This window comes from Candoia aspera, chromosome 1, assembly GCF_035149785.1.
Source record: "Candoia aspera isolate rCanAsp1 chromosome 1, rCanAsp1.hap2, whole genome shotgun sequence".
In the NCBI taxonomy this organism is placed as follows: domain Eukaryota; kingdom Metazoa; phylum Chordata; class Lepidosauria; order Squamata; family Boidae; genus Candoia; species Candoia aspera.
Genome location: NC_086153.1, coordinates 277,021,916 through 277,039,779, shown reverse-complemented (window position 1 = coordinate 277,039,779; position 17,864 = coordinate 277,021,916). Strand labels below are relative to the sequence as shown.

The 17,864-nt window shown below is 37.9% G+C and overlaps 1 protein-coding gene across 1 annotated transcript in view; it reads right to left on the bottom strand.

Moving 5' to 3' along the window:
• The window catches only part of SIPA1L1 (signal induced proliferation associated 1 like 1), a 206,339-nt gene that overhangs the window by 81,508 nt on the left and 106,967 nt on the right, over window positions 1-17,864 (bottom strand). The window contains exons 3-5 of the mRNA XM_063289841.1: window positions 10,716-12,478; window positions 8,197-8,327; window positions 6,161-6,349 (exon numbers count right to left, since the gene is read on the bottom strand). Of these exons, the coding sequence (XP_063145911.1) occupies window positions 6,161-6,349; window positions 8,197-8,327; window positions 10,716-12,204 (1,809 nt within the window). The 5' untranslated portion in view covers window positions 12,205-12,478. The remainder of the gene's footprint in view (window positions 1-6,160; window positions 6,350-8,196; window positions 8,328-10,715; window positions 12,479-17,864) is intronic.

Genomic DNA, 17,864 nt, shown 5'->3' with positions numbered 1-17,864 from the left:
CGTGCCATCTTTCTTTTCCCAGAATAGCACAGGGGCCCCAACTGGGGAATTTGCAGGTTCAATAAACCCCCTTGACAGATTTTTGTCAATAAAGTCCCCTAATGCCCCAAGCTCCTTCTGAGTCATTGGATAAATTTTTGGCTTGGGCAATTGAGCGTTAGGAACCAACTCTATGGCACAATCAGTTTTCCGATGGGGGGGGGGGTAGCTGATCTGCTTCCATTTCTCCAAAGACGTCTGCAAAATCTTGGTATCAATCGGGCAAGCCTTCTAAATGTGCCAAGTTAGGGCGCGGTGTGGCAGCCGCAGCCCTTCCAACCTCCACGCTTGAAGCCCTCTCCATGGTAGGGGCTTGGTAAAACCCATCCTTAAAAGTCAGAGTTCTGTGTTTCCAATTTATATGTGGGCTTCAATAGGTCAACCAGGGAATCCCCAGAATTACCAAGGGGTTGCCAACAGGTGCTACTATAAATTTTAAAGTCTCACGGTGGCTGCCCATTTGCATTGCGACAGTTCCAGTGAAATGGGTCGCCCCCCCCCCCGCCGTTGAACCATCCAACTGTGTGAAGATCAAAGGCTGCTAGAGGGGAAAGCTAGGCAGGTCCGGAGCAGCAACCAGATCAGGGTGAATCAGACACCTGGAACACCCAGAGTCAACTAAAGCCCAGACCTCTGTAGTCTTTGTGAGGGAGCCCAATTTCACTTTCACTGCTAGAGTGGGACAGTCAGCACTCACCATAGCATCCTCGCGCCCATCCTCCTCCACCTGCCCGCAGGTGCTTTTCATGGCAGGTAGCTGGCGTTTCCCACTGGCTCCTTAGAGTCGTCTTCAGCTTCTCCCGAGAAGTAGGGTACTTCTTCAGCCTCGGCCGCCCCCTTGGCTGCTGTCATCCGCCGCAAGGGGGGGGGGCGATTTGGCTGGCAGTTTGCCTGCTCAGTCTCCAGCCTTGGCTTTTGGGCAATCAACTGCTCGGTGCCCTTCCTTTCCGCATCGGAGACACTGACCCCTCACATAGCGCCAATCTCTCTCCTCTTCCCAGGCTCTATAGCCTGGCCGGGTAGCAGTTGTGGCACTTCAGGGTCCCCTCATGGTGGCTGGTTGTTTTTCAGGTCGTTTGGTTTGCATGTAGGTATTCTGGGCGTGCTCAGCTTTGCTGGCCAGACAGACCCATTCGTACAATGGGTCTCTGGGTCGTCTCTACACAATGCCCACTGCAGGACGTCCCTGTTGAGTCCCTCTTTAAACTGTTCTATTATGGCTGACTGAGACCAGTCGGGGATTTTCCCAGCTAAAGCCTTAAACTCCAGGGCATAATCAGCTACAGACAGTTGGCCCTGGGTAAGATCCTTCAGTGCCTTTTTAGCCCTTGCCTTGGCTAGAGGATCCTCAAAATGCAGCTTTAACGCCCACATGAATTCCTCAAAATCCTCAAGCTCAGGGGAGTCAGCCTCACTTAATTGAACATACCAGTCAGCCGCTCGTCCCTTCAGCTTGGCAATGGCAGTTATTTTAGCCTCTTCAGAAGGGAAGTATGGTCCAAACTGCTTCGTATAACTTTTAGCATTAGTGAGAAAGAAAGACAACTTAGTTGGATCCCCATCAAACTTGACAGAAAAGTCTTTCACCCCCGCTCCTGTTGGAGCTGAATTAGCAGCTGCTTGAGTGGTTGGGCCCCAGGTTACAGTAGTTCTCCCTCCTCGGGGTGGGGACACTGATGGTCGAACTCTGCGGGGTGGAAATTCATCCCGGTGCCATCTCCGGCCCTGCTCCGCTGGCGGTCCGGGTAAGGGGATGGAGGATGATTGCATGAAGCTGGAATCTCCTTCGTGCCTCGGCTGCCCCCCCCCCCATGACAGAGACAGGGCTTTTAGCATGTACTCCATCGACTCTAATTTGGCCTCTACCACTCTTAGCCTTTCAGGGGTTTGAGATTCCTCCCTCCCTCGTGCGTTAGGCTGTCTCCCTGCTGATACCGTGGTAGATTCTACATTTGGGGTTAGCAGGAACCAATACTTCCAGGACACCTGGGACGTCCCTGGCTGGGGTTCTCCCATTTCACCCCAGGTGATCAACTCTGCGGGCGATTCGCTGGATGCCAGTTGCTCTGGTGCTCTCCCATCTTCGGATTCCTCTCCCTCAGGGCTGGAACTCGAATCCTGCCATAAACCTGAAGGTTCTGGGGTGAGGCCCAGTTCTCCGCTCCTGACCGTTGACTCGGGCATCAAGCCAGTTGGCTCCTCAAGTCTCCCGGTCGTGAGTTTGGATTCGGCCATCGTTAACTGTTTTCCCTCACAAGAAACTAATCCTGGTAGGAGCTAACGGTACAACTTTGGTGATTCTTAGCTTTATGTAATGATTGCCTATTCTAAACACCATCAGACTCATAAGCAGGATCACAAAGGTATCTGATTTATTAAAGAATAGTATGCAGTTTCACAAAGAAAGCTGGGAATGGAAAAAGCGTGCCAAATGCAAACTAAAAAACCCTTGGTACAAACGAGATCCCTCCCCCCGTAGAATCTTCCCAGGCTCACAATCCTGGGTACTCCTAACAGCTTCTGCTGGTCCGCGGGAAAAGTCCTTGAGCAGAGCACATAACCCAAACACATTCTATTGAAATGAACATAGATACAGAGCTTGGCACAAGGTTTCACAGCAGCTCCCTCCCAACAGAAACACATGTCAGCACCATGGCATGTGAAACGTTACGATGTACAGGGCACACTGAAACAGTGAACATGACAACTGTCCATAATCACATAATGTTTGAAATCCAGGTCACTGAGGAGGTTATAGAATAAAAGCATCATTTTCAGTATGTGATAGACCAGTTACCGTGTAGTAACAGAGCACTTCTGAAGGATGTTTGCTAAACTATCAAAACAGCAGTTCTATCAGATCAATGGGCCTGGGCAATGAAAATATAGAGAAGCAAGAAATAAGTCTACAGAAAACTTCACAGACTTGTGGTATCAACAGCCATGCAATATTAATCTTTTAATTCATTAATACATTTATATTCTGCCTTTTCTCTAAGAGCTGAAGACAACAGTCTTTTAATCTTTCAACAACGGGATATGGGGAATTTCACATTGCCACTGGTTTCAGCCCCCAGAAAAAAATCATATTCTCCCACAAGTGCCTTCCCAGTACAATTCTCATAATGCTCAGTATTTCACAGGAACTGATCAGTGTTCCCTCCAGCTCACAACAGCTGTTTTATTGTTTTACTGTTTTTAACTATTTTATGATCATTTTATTTATTTGTTTTATTGTTGTCAGCCGCCCAGATTTGCTTATGATGGGCACCCATATAAATCTTTTAAACAAACAAATAATAAACTGTAGAAGCACAAAATTGGCATCCAGGTAGTGCCCTGTCTAGTCATCCCCTGTTGTTGCCTCTCCATGTTTGTTTTTATAGCGAGGGGAAAATACATTCTGGTCACTCAGTTTAAAAAGAATGAAATGATAGATCTTGATGTCATGGAGGGGGGAGAATTACTCAGTCTAAAAAGTGTAGCGAAAGAGAGGTGAGGCACCACAATGTATTTATTTCTATAGGAAGGGGAAAGAGCTGAGGAGCAAGAACAAAAAGGAGTGAAATTTCTCATCTCAAGAGTTCTGGTGCTTATGCCACAAAACTATCTCCATAGAATTTCCTCCTGTGCTGCATTAATTGGCTCAGTTGCTGAAAAGCCTCAATGATGTGAGAGCACAAGAACACAGTGCTGATTCTGAACTGGTTTAAATGCCACATGTGGAGACTCTCTAAGAGAAAATGTCTTACCAAAATGATCAACTGAAGTCTATGGCTGAATGGGGACTTGACAAGGATGTCCCCAAATCTCTGAACCACTATAATACATAAAGCAACTCCATTGATCTAACAGAAACATCAGACAATTTTAGTGTGCAAAACCACTGTGGAATGATAGTTTGGGATAAGCACTTAAATAAGAGAATTAACTACTTTCACTACCCTAAAACACAGTCAAAGTTTAAATTGCCTATTACAGGTTCCTGTACTGTTTGTATTACAGCTGTGCTACTTTATTATTTCATAGATGAAGTATTTTTAAAAATTAAAGTATTTTAATTAATTAAAAATTCCTGCCTATTAAAGTAACGTTCAAGCAAAAGTGTTCTTAGACAGTCCTATGCTTGCACCATAACTGTTGATATTCTTGTAGCATCTAAGACAACAGTAGCTTCTGTAAAATGTTATGCTGTAAAAATTAATTTTATGACAAATGCAGTTCTCTGATTCTGAAAAAAACTGCCAAGTCCTGCCAGGAATGGATAGGAATGTAAATTTTGTGGTCTTTTTTTTTAAGTGTCAAAATGTCTTTTTAAACAATCAAAGCAAAGAAAAAAATGTGCATGATGTTCCTTCAGCATCTGAAAAAAAAGTGTTTACTGGGGTGTCACTGACACTATTTGGGATTTTGAGAACTCTATTGTTAAGATATCTGAAATAAGCAATTTTATTCCAAACAATTATATACATAAGCTATGTATACTGATATTTTACTCTAGAAACCAAAAAACCTTTACAGATATTCTGTAAAACTGTACTTAATTTTTTTACTGAATTTCTGTTCACAGGTATATTTAAACACTACAGGATTAAAAACAGTTAATGTATAAAAGGCAAATAGTGCCAAATTATCAGCAGCGTGAAAGCAGTAGGTAAAAGCAAATTCAAAACAGAAGAACAAAATATCTACATTCAAACATAACCATTTTTAATATCTAAACTCTACAGGAAATGACAACCAATGATTGCCAAGGAATAACATTTCATAATACTTAATGGTATCACTATCAAGGAAGTGCTTTCCACAGGCATGTACATGTTTGAGCTCCTAAGGGCTATGGCCAAAATCAAAATCTTAAATGTCAATCTTAAGTGAAAAAGTTGACAATCAGTGTTTTTGAGCTGGTATAAGAAATTTGAGGGCTCTTGTCCTCCATAGCTCCATTTTGGTTACACCATAAGTTACTACAATTCTAGAAAAAATGTAACAGTTAAAGATGTCATATATTGTTTTAAAAAAGGAAAATAATTAAGTATCCTTTTAAATTCTTTTTAAACAAAAGAACTCAAAAATGAGGGAAAATTCTCTGATTCTCTCCATATATCTATGCTAGAGAAAGAAGTATTCTCAGTATTAACTGGTTTTTTCAAGGAGCACTTCTAAGACTATATTAACATCTCCCAAATTGTCTTAGGTTCTGAATAATAGCACTGCATCCTATCTTGGACAAGTTTCAACTTGTTCATTTCCATCTACTCTTGAAGTGATGAACATATATTGAGAATGAGTGTATTTTTCCTACTAGTGATTCTTCAGTCCAAATAGCTGGATAGTCCCTCCTACTTATAAAGTTAGCATAAGAAACAAAATGGAACCCTGTAATATTCCATAAGCCAAAGTAGTACACCAGCACTGTTTTCTGAGAACAACCTTTCAGAAAGGAAGAGGTACTGCAATACTTATGCAGCTCCAACCTTTCAGGCAGCTCAGAAAGATTCCAAAATTGATTAAAACAAAAACTGTTGATAACAACAAGCTAATCAAAAGGATAACATTGTTCCTGTTCATCTCCTGGAAGGGGTTTTTCAACACAGCACCAAGGCAGAAAACCAGTATAGAATACATCTATGTCATTAGCTTTATCCCAAAATACCAGAATTGATCCCCAAATACCTGAACTGAATGCTGTTAACTGTAAAGTTTTGAATAATATGATAGAATTACAACTTTCCATTAATATTTTACAAGCAGTACTAAGAACCTAATGAAATTCATTGTTGGACTGTATTGTGATAGTATCTAAAATGTCAAAGGCAGAAAGGCATAATTTTCTATCAAATTCTTATGTAGTGTTTTGTAGCAGTGTATGAAGAAAATAATTTGTAACTGATAATATAATTAATAGTTATGTTTAAAATGGCATGTATCTTGGAATATTTAACTCCTCTGTGTCTGATTAAATTTTTATTTCAGAGCAAACTAATTACTGGGATGCCTTATTCTTTAACATCAATATATGTTTATTTAACATTTCTAAAATGAAGAAAAACGTAACAAACATATTTATTATTATAAGACTAACCAACTAAAGACCAAAAATTTGTAGTTTAAAGCTTACCCCTTGTTCATCGAGTTTCATAAGCTGCTCTGTGACTTTAGGTGTATTGAAAGCCAACCTGAGGCAATGAATATTTAGTTCAGGAACCACGTGTTCTAGGACTTCTTTCAAGGGCAACCCTCTGGCTGTGCAATGCTTTGCAGTTGAAGGTATTGCATCTTCCAAGACAGTACCTCTTAATGTCGTAAGCTAGAAATCAAAGATTGTATACTAAGATATACAATGAAGAAAATGACCTAGTAATACACAGGATATATGCAACAATAGTATTTTCTAATCTACCCACAAAATATCAGTTTAAATGAGATGGGACAATACAAAATGTATTACTAATTGAGATGCACATTTGCTTTTTTCTGCTTAGTGCTAATATATGAAGACTATGTGCAACTTCAATATGCAATATATTATACAAAGGAAATGTGTGTCTTCTTTCTGGATTTTTTTCCTTCCAATGCTATCCACAAACACAGGAAAGAGCCACTTCCAATGTTTTCTCAGTAATGTCCAAAATAGTTGAGTTATGAGTAGTAACATACATTAGTAGTAAAAAAAAATGAACAATGCATTTCCCCATAAATTCAGTATTTAGGGTGGCTAAGTGTAGTACCTGCATGAAACTGATAATATTTATGAAATAAGTTAAAGCATTCAACACATTATTTCTTTTATTGGAATGCCTTTGTTAAAAGTTGTGGAAGTTAGCAAAACTGACTAAAGCAAAACGAGTTTTACTAATAGTTGCATAAATTATTACCTGTCTAGTCACTACGCACCATCCCTCAGTCTGACCATTTTGTTGCCCTTTTAAATATCAATAGCCTTTTCATGATAAATTGAGGGATGTTTTAAAGTGTGGATTTGTGCCCTTGCACCCCTCTGCTAGTTCTAACAAACTTTTCTACTTTCATCTAACAAAAGCTAAAGCTGTATTCTTCACAATCATGATGTAAGCATTATTGCCATCAAACAGAATTATCTTTAATGCAGAATATGTACAAAGCTATAATAAAAGTCTGTCTTCTTGTATTTGCATAAAGGAAAGACAGAAAATAACAATAACAAAACAACATTATCATAAGGTTTTGGGCTTGTGTCCTAAAGTGTTAAAAAAAAAACTTTCTTAGGCGCTGGGCATATTGCTCATACTATTTGATATTCGCTCATTTTGTACACTGTGATGGCAATTCCTTACATAGTTTAAGGAAATGCGTATTTAGGGCTGATAAAATGTGAATAGTTAACCTCTCTCCATACAAGCAAAAATAAAAACGTGCATTACATAAAAACTTGCCTTGTCATTCCAGTGTATATATCCATAGCTATATCCATAGCATAACCACCATAGTTTAAGATTACCCCCTCCCCCCAAACTCTAAGCAGCTCATCAAAGGCTGCCACTGAATTTTAGGCTGCATGTCATCTGTGTGAGATTTCTGCCCAGTATTGTTGGAAAAACAATTCTGTGAGTTTTTAATTAGCTTATGTCATGAGTAAGGATGGCGAGCAGGGGGCTCCCACCCAGACTGTCAAGCGCATGCGTAGCACTGAGGAACTGTTCAGCCATTCAAAGAGACACAGATCGGGACCGCCTTAACCTTTGGGGTTTATATGGCTGGGTTTTCCCACGCTTCCTCAGTTTGTTAGGATTCTTGTTAAGTACTACTATTAAATATTAGAGACCAAGTCATTGTCTCAGTGTGTTTCCTGGTAATCAGGACATCTTATTTCTGATTTTTACTTCTCAAAATATAAAATAACCATGCATAAGAGCAGTCCTGGTTAGATGGCAAGAATCTTGGATATTTAGTTCCAATGCTGTATAAATTGAGAGAATACTTTGTACAGGAATACCTCTCTTTAATAATCCTTCTCTAAGCTTTATTAAATGTTTATGATCCAGAGATTACAAAATCTGCATAACATTAATTTACTGAAAGCTATTATCCTTCCGATGTTTAGGTCATATGACTTTGTAACAAGTTCAACACCAAAAATCAAATTTCTTATTTCTTTACTGCTTATGCATTGCTTACCTCACTAGTTCTGAAAATAATGCGGTAGTTGTACTGGGAACCATTTTCTTTTATTTCTTCAGGTTTTTCTCTTCTGATGCTGACAGCTACAGGACCAAGGTTTTCATCTGCCCCAAAGTAGTTCCAGTGTTCTTGTGCAATTAAAATCAAACATGTATTTGGGGGATGGAGGTAGACAAATGAAAGAATAATTATATGTAATAAAGGAAGGATCCATATCAATATTATCATAATATATCTGGGTTTTAGGACTGGTTCAGATAGAACAATTTTGTTTCAAACACAAGCAAGTTCCAACCAAGTGTGAGCACAAAAGCGTAAGACAAATGTAACATGTGGATCAGGCGATCAATTACACCTGAGCACTATCTAGAGATTTTGGTGATTCCTACTCCAATCGTATCAAACACAGAAATATCTATAATTATGATCATGTGGCTGCATGTTCCACTGTAAAAACTCTATGGTATGCTTCGGAGTGTAAAAACTCTATGGTATGCTTCGGAGTGTAAAAACTCTATGGTATGCTTTGGAGCCAATCAAGTGGCTGATAATGTGCCTGCTTCCACCAGGGCTATCTATTGTGCTTTTATGTTTTTAATGCTGTAAGCTGCCTGGAGTAGTGTGTGAGTTGGGCAGCCTTAAAAATTTGTTCAATAAAAAAAATAAAAATAAAAATCATATATTGTTTTTTCAAGTACGGGCATTCAAAAGTACTCTAATCTAAAACTTTCTTTCCTGTGATCCTTTTTCTGTATCATTACTGTATAGCATGCCAAACATTCCCAGGTATACATAATTTAAAGTGCAGTAAATATGAAACACATAAAATAAATAAACCAGAGGCAATGAACTACCATGATTGCTCCAGGGCTAAAATAAATAAACACGTTTTCAGATGGAATTCCATTAAGGTCCAACTCTATGTTGACTTGAAAAACTAAAGTGGTCAGACTTGGTTAATAGTGGGATGGGTAATAACCAAGAAATACCAGACTACAGATCAGAATGGAACATTGAAAAAAATATCTCAGAAATAGCTAGCAGCAAAGAGTTCCCATACTTTTGTTAAAAAAAAAACTAAATGGATGTGTCTTTAAAGTCACCAGGATTTTGAACTAAACTCAAAGGAGACTTTCTATTAATGATAGAGAAATATGTTGATGATACTCTTCTTGTAATTTCTTTAATCCTACTTTTATTATTTTTATAAATAACTCAAGGTGGGAAACATATCTAATACTCCTTCCTCCTCCTATTTTCCACACAACAACCACCGTGTGAGGTGAGTTGGGCTGAGAGAGAGTGACTGGCCCAAGGTCACCCAGTTGGCTTTCATGCCTCAGGCAGGACTAGAACTCACAGCCTCCTGGTTTCTAGCCTGGTGCCTTAACCACTAGACCAAACTGGCTCTTTTGTTGTTGTTGTTTATTTTGTTCTTTTTCTAGAACAATAAGAGTAATGTATGTACAGTCATTGGGTTTTTTTAAATGAAAAAATAAAAGACTATTTCACAAGTTTAAATGTATAGGTATTTGTAATCCTTCTTAAAAGTGTGTATTACTGTGTATTATGCCTACATCTGGTTGTCACATTAAATGACACACACCTATGTTCTTCTTAAAGTTGTATATCTCTCCTTCCCTTTCCATGTGATTCAAGAACTCTATTTAAATCAAGATTTAGAGGTTGTGGTCATTATTAACAAGCCACTTTAAAACACATCATCTTTAAAAAGTTGTTTTGGAGGCTATCCTCAAATTAAATTAACCATAGTTGAAGTTAAGTACAGTTCCCAGTTCAAACCACATAGTAACTGTACAATAGAAGTGAAAGCTTCTGTAAAAGAGAAGGAAAGATAAGGAAGAATGCAAGCCTATGAGGAAAGTCACCTCTTTCTAGCTCTGCCTTAAATAATATTTCAATATGATTCTTGCACAGTATTAAAAAACGAATTGCAAAATTTATTGCATGTGTATATATAAATTACAAGTAGCATATAATAGGTTTTTGTGAGGATTTACTTTGATAAAGAACTTCACACTGGAAAGGGTACCCAATTCACCCTATAGAGCAGTGTTTCTCAACCTTGGGAACTTTTAAGAAGTGTGGACTTCAATTCCCAGAACTCCCCAGCTGGCCATGCTGGCTGGGGAATTCTGGGAGTTGAGGTCCACACATCTTAAAATTCCCAAGGTTGAGAACACTGCTATAGAGGGAAAGAGGTGGCATAATTTGACTTAATGAGTTATTTCATAAGTGCCTCAAAGGGAAATTGCAAAAGTCTGGAGAGACTTGAAAATGCTGGTGAGGCTTGTGAAGTAAAGTAGTTTGGCTACTTTTCTTTTCTTTTAGAAAAAAGCAGGCTGGGTGCTTCTCTCAAGCCTTTGCCAAAGCAAAACATCCCACAGAAGATTTGTACAGGTCCTAGTACATAAGTAAACACTGTGCATCAAGGCAGTTCTTAGGTGAGTGTTGAGTATACAGCAACATTTCTGAAGTAGTTAATAACTGCTCACCTTTCTGATAGAAGAATTTCCGATAGTAATATGCACCGAGATCCACATGTTCAACAATGTATCTCTTAGCTCTGTCCAAGTGTAATACCAGATTTTCCTTGGGTACTTCAAGTACAGCCACTCCCGCATTTGTGCAATGAGAGCTAAGAGTAGACTCAAAAGAGGCACTTTCACAGCCACTAAAGGATCCAGAGTTAGATTTGGTGAGACTGATATTTCTTTCTCCTTCCCCACCAATCTCATTACGAAAATATGGACAACTCAATACAAGATCGTTGCTTTTATCATCTCCCTGGTCCACATTTAAAGTTCCTTTGGAATTCAGTTCTTCTGTACTACCCATAGGGGAATTAAAACTTGCAGAATGGGATAATGGTCCAGAAGCTAATGATGCAACTGCAGCAGCAGAAGCTCCAGTAGTTGTATTCCTTCTTTTTATAACATTGTGCCGGTTAATTGCCACTTCATTTAAATCAAATAATATACTCTGAACATCATAATGGGCAAAACATTTGGGGCAAGTCCAAGGCTTGACACTGTCTTCTGATCTGCTGTCTTCTAGATCTGAAGTCTTTCCAAGATCTCCTTCACCTTTGGCATTACGCAGCTTGCGAAAAATTGAAGAATCCCCTGTCTCTGATTTTGAACGCCTCTTCAGTGGTTTCTCCCTTTCTTTAAATAATCGAAGGTTTTCCCTCTGAGTAATGGGTCCATCTATCACATCCAAAGAAAATCCTGAACCTTTACTTCCACTAGCTATAAGGAGTTCACTAAATTTGCTGGTGGCTGGGCCTCTTTGATCAGACTTTTCATCTTTGTAACCTTTTAACAAGTCAAAAAAACTTTCGCCTGAGGTACCCTGCTTATCTATTGATGAGGTGCTGCCATATTCTCTGTGCAGCGATGGTCCTGATTTATAACTGGGTGAGATACATTCATCAAAGCTATCCACATCAAGCTCACTTAGGGTGATGTCACTATTACTACGCTGTCTTATTCTACGAAGAGCTTTTCTTGGGGAGCTGTGGTAACCATCAGGTGTAAGAAATCTAGAATCTAAGTTCTCAGATTGTCTTGTTTTGTTTTTAAGTGTGTTTTGGATACTCTTTAACATGACAGAATCACTACTGTTCAAGTTAATAGAACTTCCCTGACTCCCTGGACTACTTTTTGAAGACATACTATCCAGACAGTTCGAAGTATCCATTTCTTGACTTGATCTACTGTTTTCTTTGACATTCTCCTTCCTTGGAGGCCAGTCTGCAATCCTTGCTCTAACACCCATTTTAGGAACCCCAGGTGTGGAAGTAAGATGATGCGATCCTTCATTGCGTGGAGGGCCTACTGGAGCCATCACTGAAGAACCCAAGCTACCATTCTGTGACCTAAAGCGTCTCATATAAAAGTCATCTGAATGGACTTTAGGGGTAACATCTGATATTCCGGTGGCAACAGCCCTTTCAGTCTGGGATCGTTTCAAGCTGGTCATTATTGGAAAATGTGTTTAGTCTTAGTAAGCTCCAAAAGAAAATACACTCATTTCTGCCTTTTAAATGTAAAACTCTCTTCTGGAGAAGGTCCTCCAGAAAATATAAGGGGTACATGAGATCCCAGTTGTGATCATTTAATTTAGTGGCAAATGGATGCTATTCTTCAGTCACTTTTCACTTCTTTGGAATTTAAATTCATCCATTTTAACAAGCAGTCATCTTTCCACATATGCAAAAAAAGTGAGGGCCAAAGTTTCAATACTCGCTTTAAACCTAGAGCAAACAAAGAAAGTACACAGAGCAATTAATCATTGCATAAACTCAGTTATAAAAAATAGAAAAGCTTTTTACAATAGCTACTTTCTCAGTATATTTTGCCACATGTATCAGTGATTACAAGACACCGCTGATATATTACGGTTTTTATAAAGAGGAATGTAAGATTTTTTTTCATATATAAAATAGATTTCTTCCAGCTCAATAGTTATAGAAAGTATGTTATTATTTTGACAGTTAAACACCTCTAAATAACAGATGACTAGCTCAGTAAGAATGAACCAAATCCTAAAGTAATGCTGTCCGAGTTGTTTTTTTTCAGGATGCACTTTTCCTATTTTTGTTATTTCCCCCTTTTGTACCACCCCTATGTCAGATGTTATCTTTTAAACAGATTGGGGTGGCAGGGGGAGAAGGCTGTTGAGGGAATACGGAAATATAAAGGCCTTTATCATGGCAGTTCCCCTGACTTTGGAACACCATCCCCAGCATAATACATTTGGTGCCATCAGCACCAGACATGGTCATTTTTATTCTTCCAGGACTTTTAATTAATAATCTTTAACACTAAACTGAGATTCTTTTTACCGCTTTTACTTTTAGTGATTATTTTATTATTTTGTTTGTTCTATTTTGTATATTTTATAAAATAATACATGCTTTTTAAAATTATTTTATATGAATTAAATATAAGAAAAATATATACAGTAGCAGTAATAATGTGTGAGCAGTTAACTAATGACAGCAAAAAGCTCTCTTAGGGTCAAACTACATGTTATATAAAACTTGTGAAAATTTTAAAAATGTAAATAGAGGCTGCTGGCAGACAAAGACAGACTCTTTCTCTCTGGTGTGAACTCAACAAAAATCTCCCTGTTATCTAAAAGCAGCATTCTCATACTCATGACAAGTACTTACATTTCAAAAACGGGCAATGCTTGCTTTTGAACAATTACATGTAGTCCTTGCTTAATGACCATTCCTTTAGTGACCACCCAGAGTTATGACAGCCCTGAAAAAACTGATTTACCACCATTCCTTGCACTTATGACAGTTGCAGCATCCCCAGTGTCACATGAACATGATTCAGGCGCTTGGCAATCATTGCACATTTACGACGGTTGCAGTGTCCCACAGTCACGTGATCACCATTTTCGACCTTGCCAGCTAGCTTCTAATAAGCAAAATGAATAGGGAACCGCATGATTCACTTAACAACCACATGGCTCACTTAACAGCCATGTGATTTGCTTAACAAGCACCACAAATATGGTTGTGAAATTGGGTCTGTATTCACTTAATGACCACATCACTTAGTGACCTAAATTCCCATCCCAATTATGGTCATTAAGCAAGGACTATCTGTAATAACTTGTTTTGATATTTAAATACTGTATAAAAAGATACAGATGCTATAAGCCAGGCTTCCTTGATCATCTGGGACAGGACTCAGAATAAGTTGAATCTCTACTTACACCATTTCTAAAATGTGGGTTAATTCTAGGTTTAGAATCATCCTCAGGGAGATGACTTTAGTGAGCTCTTATCTTCTCCCTCCCATCTGTCTGTGCTTATTCTGTGCTCATTTACCAAGAATCAGCAAATGGCTTATTGGAGGGGAGTGGGGGGAAGCAGACTCAGGCACCTGTCTTAAAATTGCAACCTTTTCCCCATTTGATGTGGAAACAGTTCAGAACGAAGCCAGATTTCCAGTCCTTCCTTTTGCTGCTAGGTAATGGTTTACTGAGAAGGGGAAAATATGACAGAACTAGATATGGAATGCCTTTACCTTTCATTTGAACATGTTGAAGCCTACCAGCTACATCCAATCCCCCAATTATTCTGGGTAGCCAACAAAAAGAAACTTAAAGGCCCTCCTCATTAGTAAAGCAACATACATGTCTGATGGTTTGTTTGATTCTCAAATTATGTGGGGCAGTAATATGAATTACTCATCTGATTAACCTCTACTGATGTTCCAGAAACAAAGATGCATTTTAAAAAGCACTGTTAAGAATAAATAATTTCAGAATTTTTTTCTAGGCCTGCATTCATAGAAATGCAGGTGGTATTTGTATGTGTAACTGAGGTTTTCCCATCTCTTTCCGAGTGCAACCTCATGAACATTCTACAGACTGGCTCCTAAGGGCTGGACACACTACAGAACAGGATGGGATATGGCACATGGTTGAAATCAAACAGTAAATGAACATATTTAAAGTATTTATATTTTTACCTATAGTTATACTGATTTAAAAAATTACAAATATCTGATGGAGGAAGTTTAAGAAAATCCTGTTATGTCTTGTCATAGAGAAATAAGTTTTCTGTACCCAAGATTTCTTGCACATTAAAATATGGTTGTAATAAACTGAGTATCTGTCTGATTCTAATGTTCACAGATGCTGATTTTTTTAAAGAAACCTCTTCTTAAGTCACACTGGCCCTAAATTGATCATAAAGTGATCATATTGTTCTTTTAAAGAGCTTTAACAACAAAACACCACCTCTACAAATGCACCCTGGCAGGCAGCAGACAAAGGCAAGGAGATGTCAGCATAAAAACCTGTACTGCTGTATACACCCTTCAATACAAAAGAAGAGGATCCTATTTAGAGAGTCAACCAATTATACAAGAGTTGGCCTTCAAATACTTACCAAGTCTATGCATGCAAGGATGCTGCTGAACCAGCACCACACTGACAGAGCAGTATTGTGTACGAATCAAAGATTCTGACAGATCTATGGAAACTAGCATTTGTGTAGTCTCTTCTTATAAGTAACAAGTACTTAAGTAATTAAAAGTCTAGGAAGAACATTTTCTGCCCCTAACATTCGCCCCAACTTAATGGAGAATTCTAAAATTAACATATTGCAGAGAAGAGCAGCAGAGGACAAACAGGAGTGATAACTGCTGCAATATTTTTCTTGTAGGCCCAAAGCCTTTAAAAGTTTGATGCAATATTCACACACAATTTTTTCATTATATCATGCCATATTTACTCTGGCAACATAATAGCTAGATTGTTATTTAAATAAGTTAATCAAACAATCCATCTTTCAATCTATCCAAGAAGCCAGTTTATGCTCAGCTTGAAATACCAAATAAGAAAGCTCCAGAATTTCAATCTTCAGTTTCAGAAAAGCTATTAAGTTCTGCTATACAGTTCAGACTCAAAGAAAGCTTTTTTTTTTAAATCAACAATAAATATAAGTGACACTACAGGCAGTTTTCGTTTAGTGACAATTGGGACTGGCAACTCCATCGCTAAGTCACTAAGTGAAACATCATGTGACTGCTACAGACTTACAATGTCACTTCCCATTTGGTCATTAAGTGAGTCACTGGAGGTTGTTAAGCAAGACATCATACGACCGCAACTTGAGATTTTACTCCCACCTTCTCCATTGACTCTGCTTGTTGGAAGCTGGTTGTGAAACATGTAAATAGCAATCACATGACCATGAGACACTGTGATGCCCGTAAATGCAAGGACTGCTCGTAAAATTACTTTTTCAGCACTTTCCTAATTTCATACGGTTGCTAAATAGGACAGTCGTTAAGCAAGGTATACCAGTAAAGTCTTAAGAAGACCATCAAGTTATCAAAAAACTTTATAATGTAAACTGAGTCTTTAAATTGCCAGCTAAACTATGAAGGAAACAGAAAACTTCATAGTTGGTGGTCTTACATCGGTTCCTCCCTTGAGGTTTCTTACCATCAATGAACAATTGCCCATCTCCTTGTGGGGGGATATGGGCAGTGATAAAAATTTGATAGATAGATAGATAGATAGATAGATAGATAGATAGATAGATAGATAGATAGATAGAATCAAAGAAAAAATCCTGAGAGTAAAAATATACTATTTTATATTACTTACTAAATAGTAAGCTACACTCTTGATATGTACAATATTTGAAGAGCACATATTTTGGCATTAGCAAATTATGAGAGGGTATCAGAGACCAGGTGAGGATGGTTAATTATTTTAAGCTCATTTCTTGAAGACAAGGTTTTTTTATGAGTTTGTGAACCAGAATAAATCAATCACTGGATCCTTATTTACTTGGAGGAATTCTATGATGTTTAACATGTAAAGCAAACTGTAGAAACTATAAATATTTAAAAGGAAACAACTAATTCCTGATCTGTGTTAACTGTGATCTTCCAAGTTGATTATAATTTACCAGCAATCAACAAAACAAGAAATGTGTTGAGAATTAAGAAATACTAAATGTTCTCATGGACATACAATGATAATTTTCTTCTAAAAATAATTAGTCAAGAGTCCAAGCCAAAAAAATTAGTATGGAATAAATTAGGAAGGGCTGAAGGGATCGAAATAAACAAAAGTAATCCACATACTATTACAGGGTGGGGATTGAGATGTGTAAATTTTGGATTATTTCCCAGTTTGGAAAGAATCAGGAAGGAAACAGCTGTATTTTTTTTTTTGCAACATGTTGAACTGTTCTAACAGGGCCAGAATAAATACCTTGAAAAGAGTTGGACTGATTTGTCATTGTCTACCTTAGCTTTCTTCTCTGCTTCTCAAATTTGCTCTGTAAAATATATTTATCAAATAGTATTTTACAAATATTTAACATAATAAGATAATTGAGGAACTATATTCTCATATCATCTCTGAATTTTCATTGTCATCAACAACACTTATTTCAATAACGTTTACTTCTTATTTTTCTTCTGTGGAGTTCAGGATAACATCTACAGGGCTATACCATCTTATAATCACCAATTCTTTTCATCAGTTAGGTTGAAAGATCCTGATACATTATATTTGTGTGTGTTTCTTGGTTCAATATACCTTGAATGTACATGGTTGAGGAAGGTTAGTTCAGGACAGTCACTAACGTAAAATTCCAATTGCATGTTAATCTGGAAATGTAAGCTAAAATGCCATTCTTGCCCTTCATATAAGGGTGTTAACAAAGCATATTTCAATGTGAAAGGAAAAAGCAGAAAAGCAGATTTTGCAGTGACCTTATGTAAGTTTCTGCTTCATTTCTGCTTGGGCCCTCAAGAATGGCCCAAGATATCAGCATGGTTGAGATCCTCTCATTTTCTTAGAAACCTAGCTCTATAATTAGATGAGTAGTTGACCAATTACTTTAAAACATACAAGTTAAAAAAGCTGGTACTAATGAGTATGTAGCTATGCTAGGAGATCTCTCATCTGTGACCAACTAGATTATCTAATCTCACAGTATATTGTAATAAGTACCTAGTATATCAGATCTCTCCCTGCAATCATCAACATCTTTTCTAAGAAAAAAAGGCTTTCTGAGACAAAATCCATATAAAAAACATTTTTGATGGAAACACCATATTATTATAATGCATAATAGAAACACCATACTA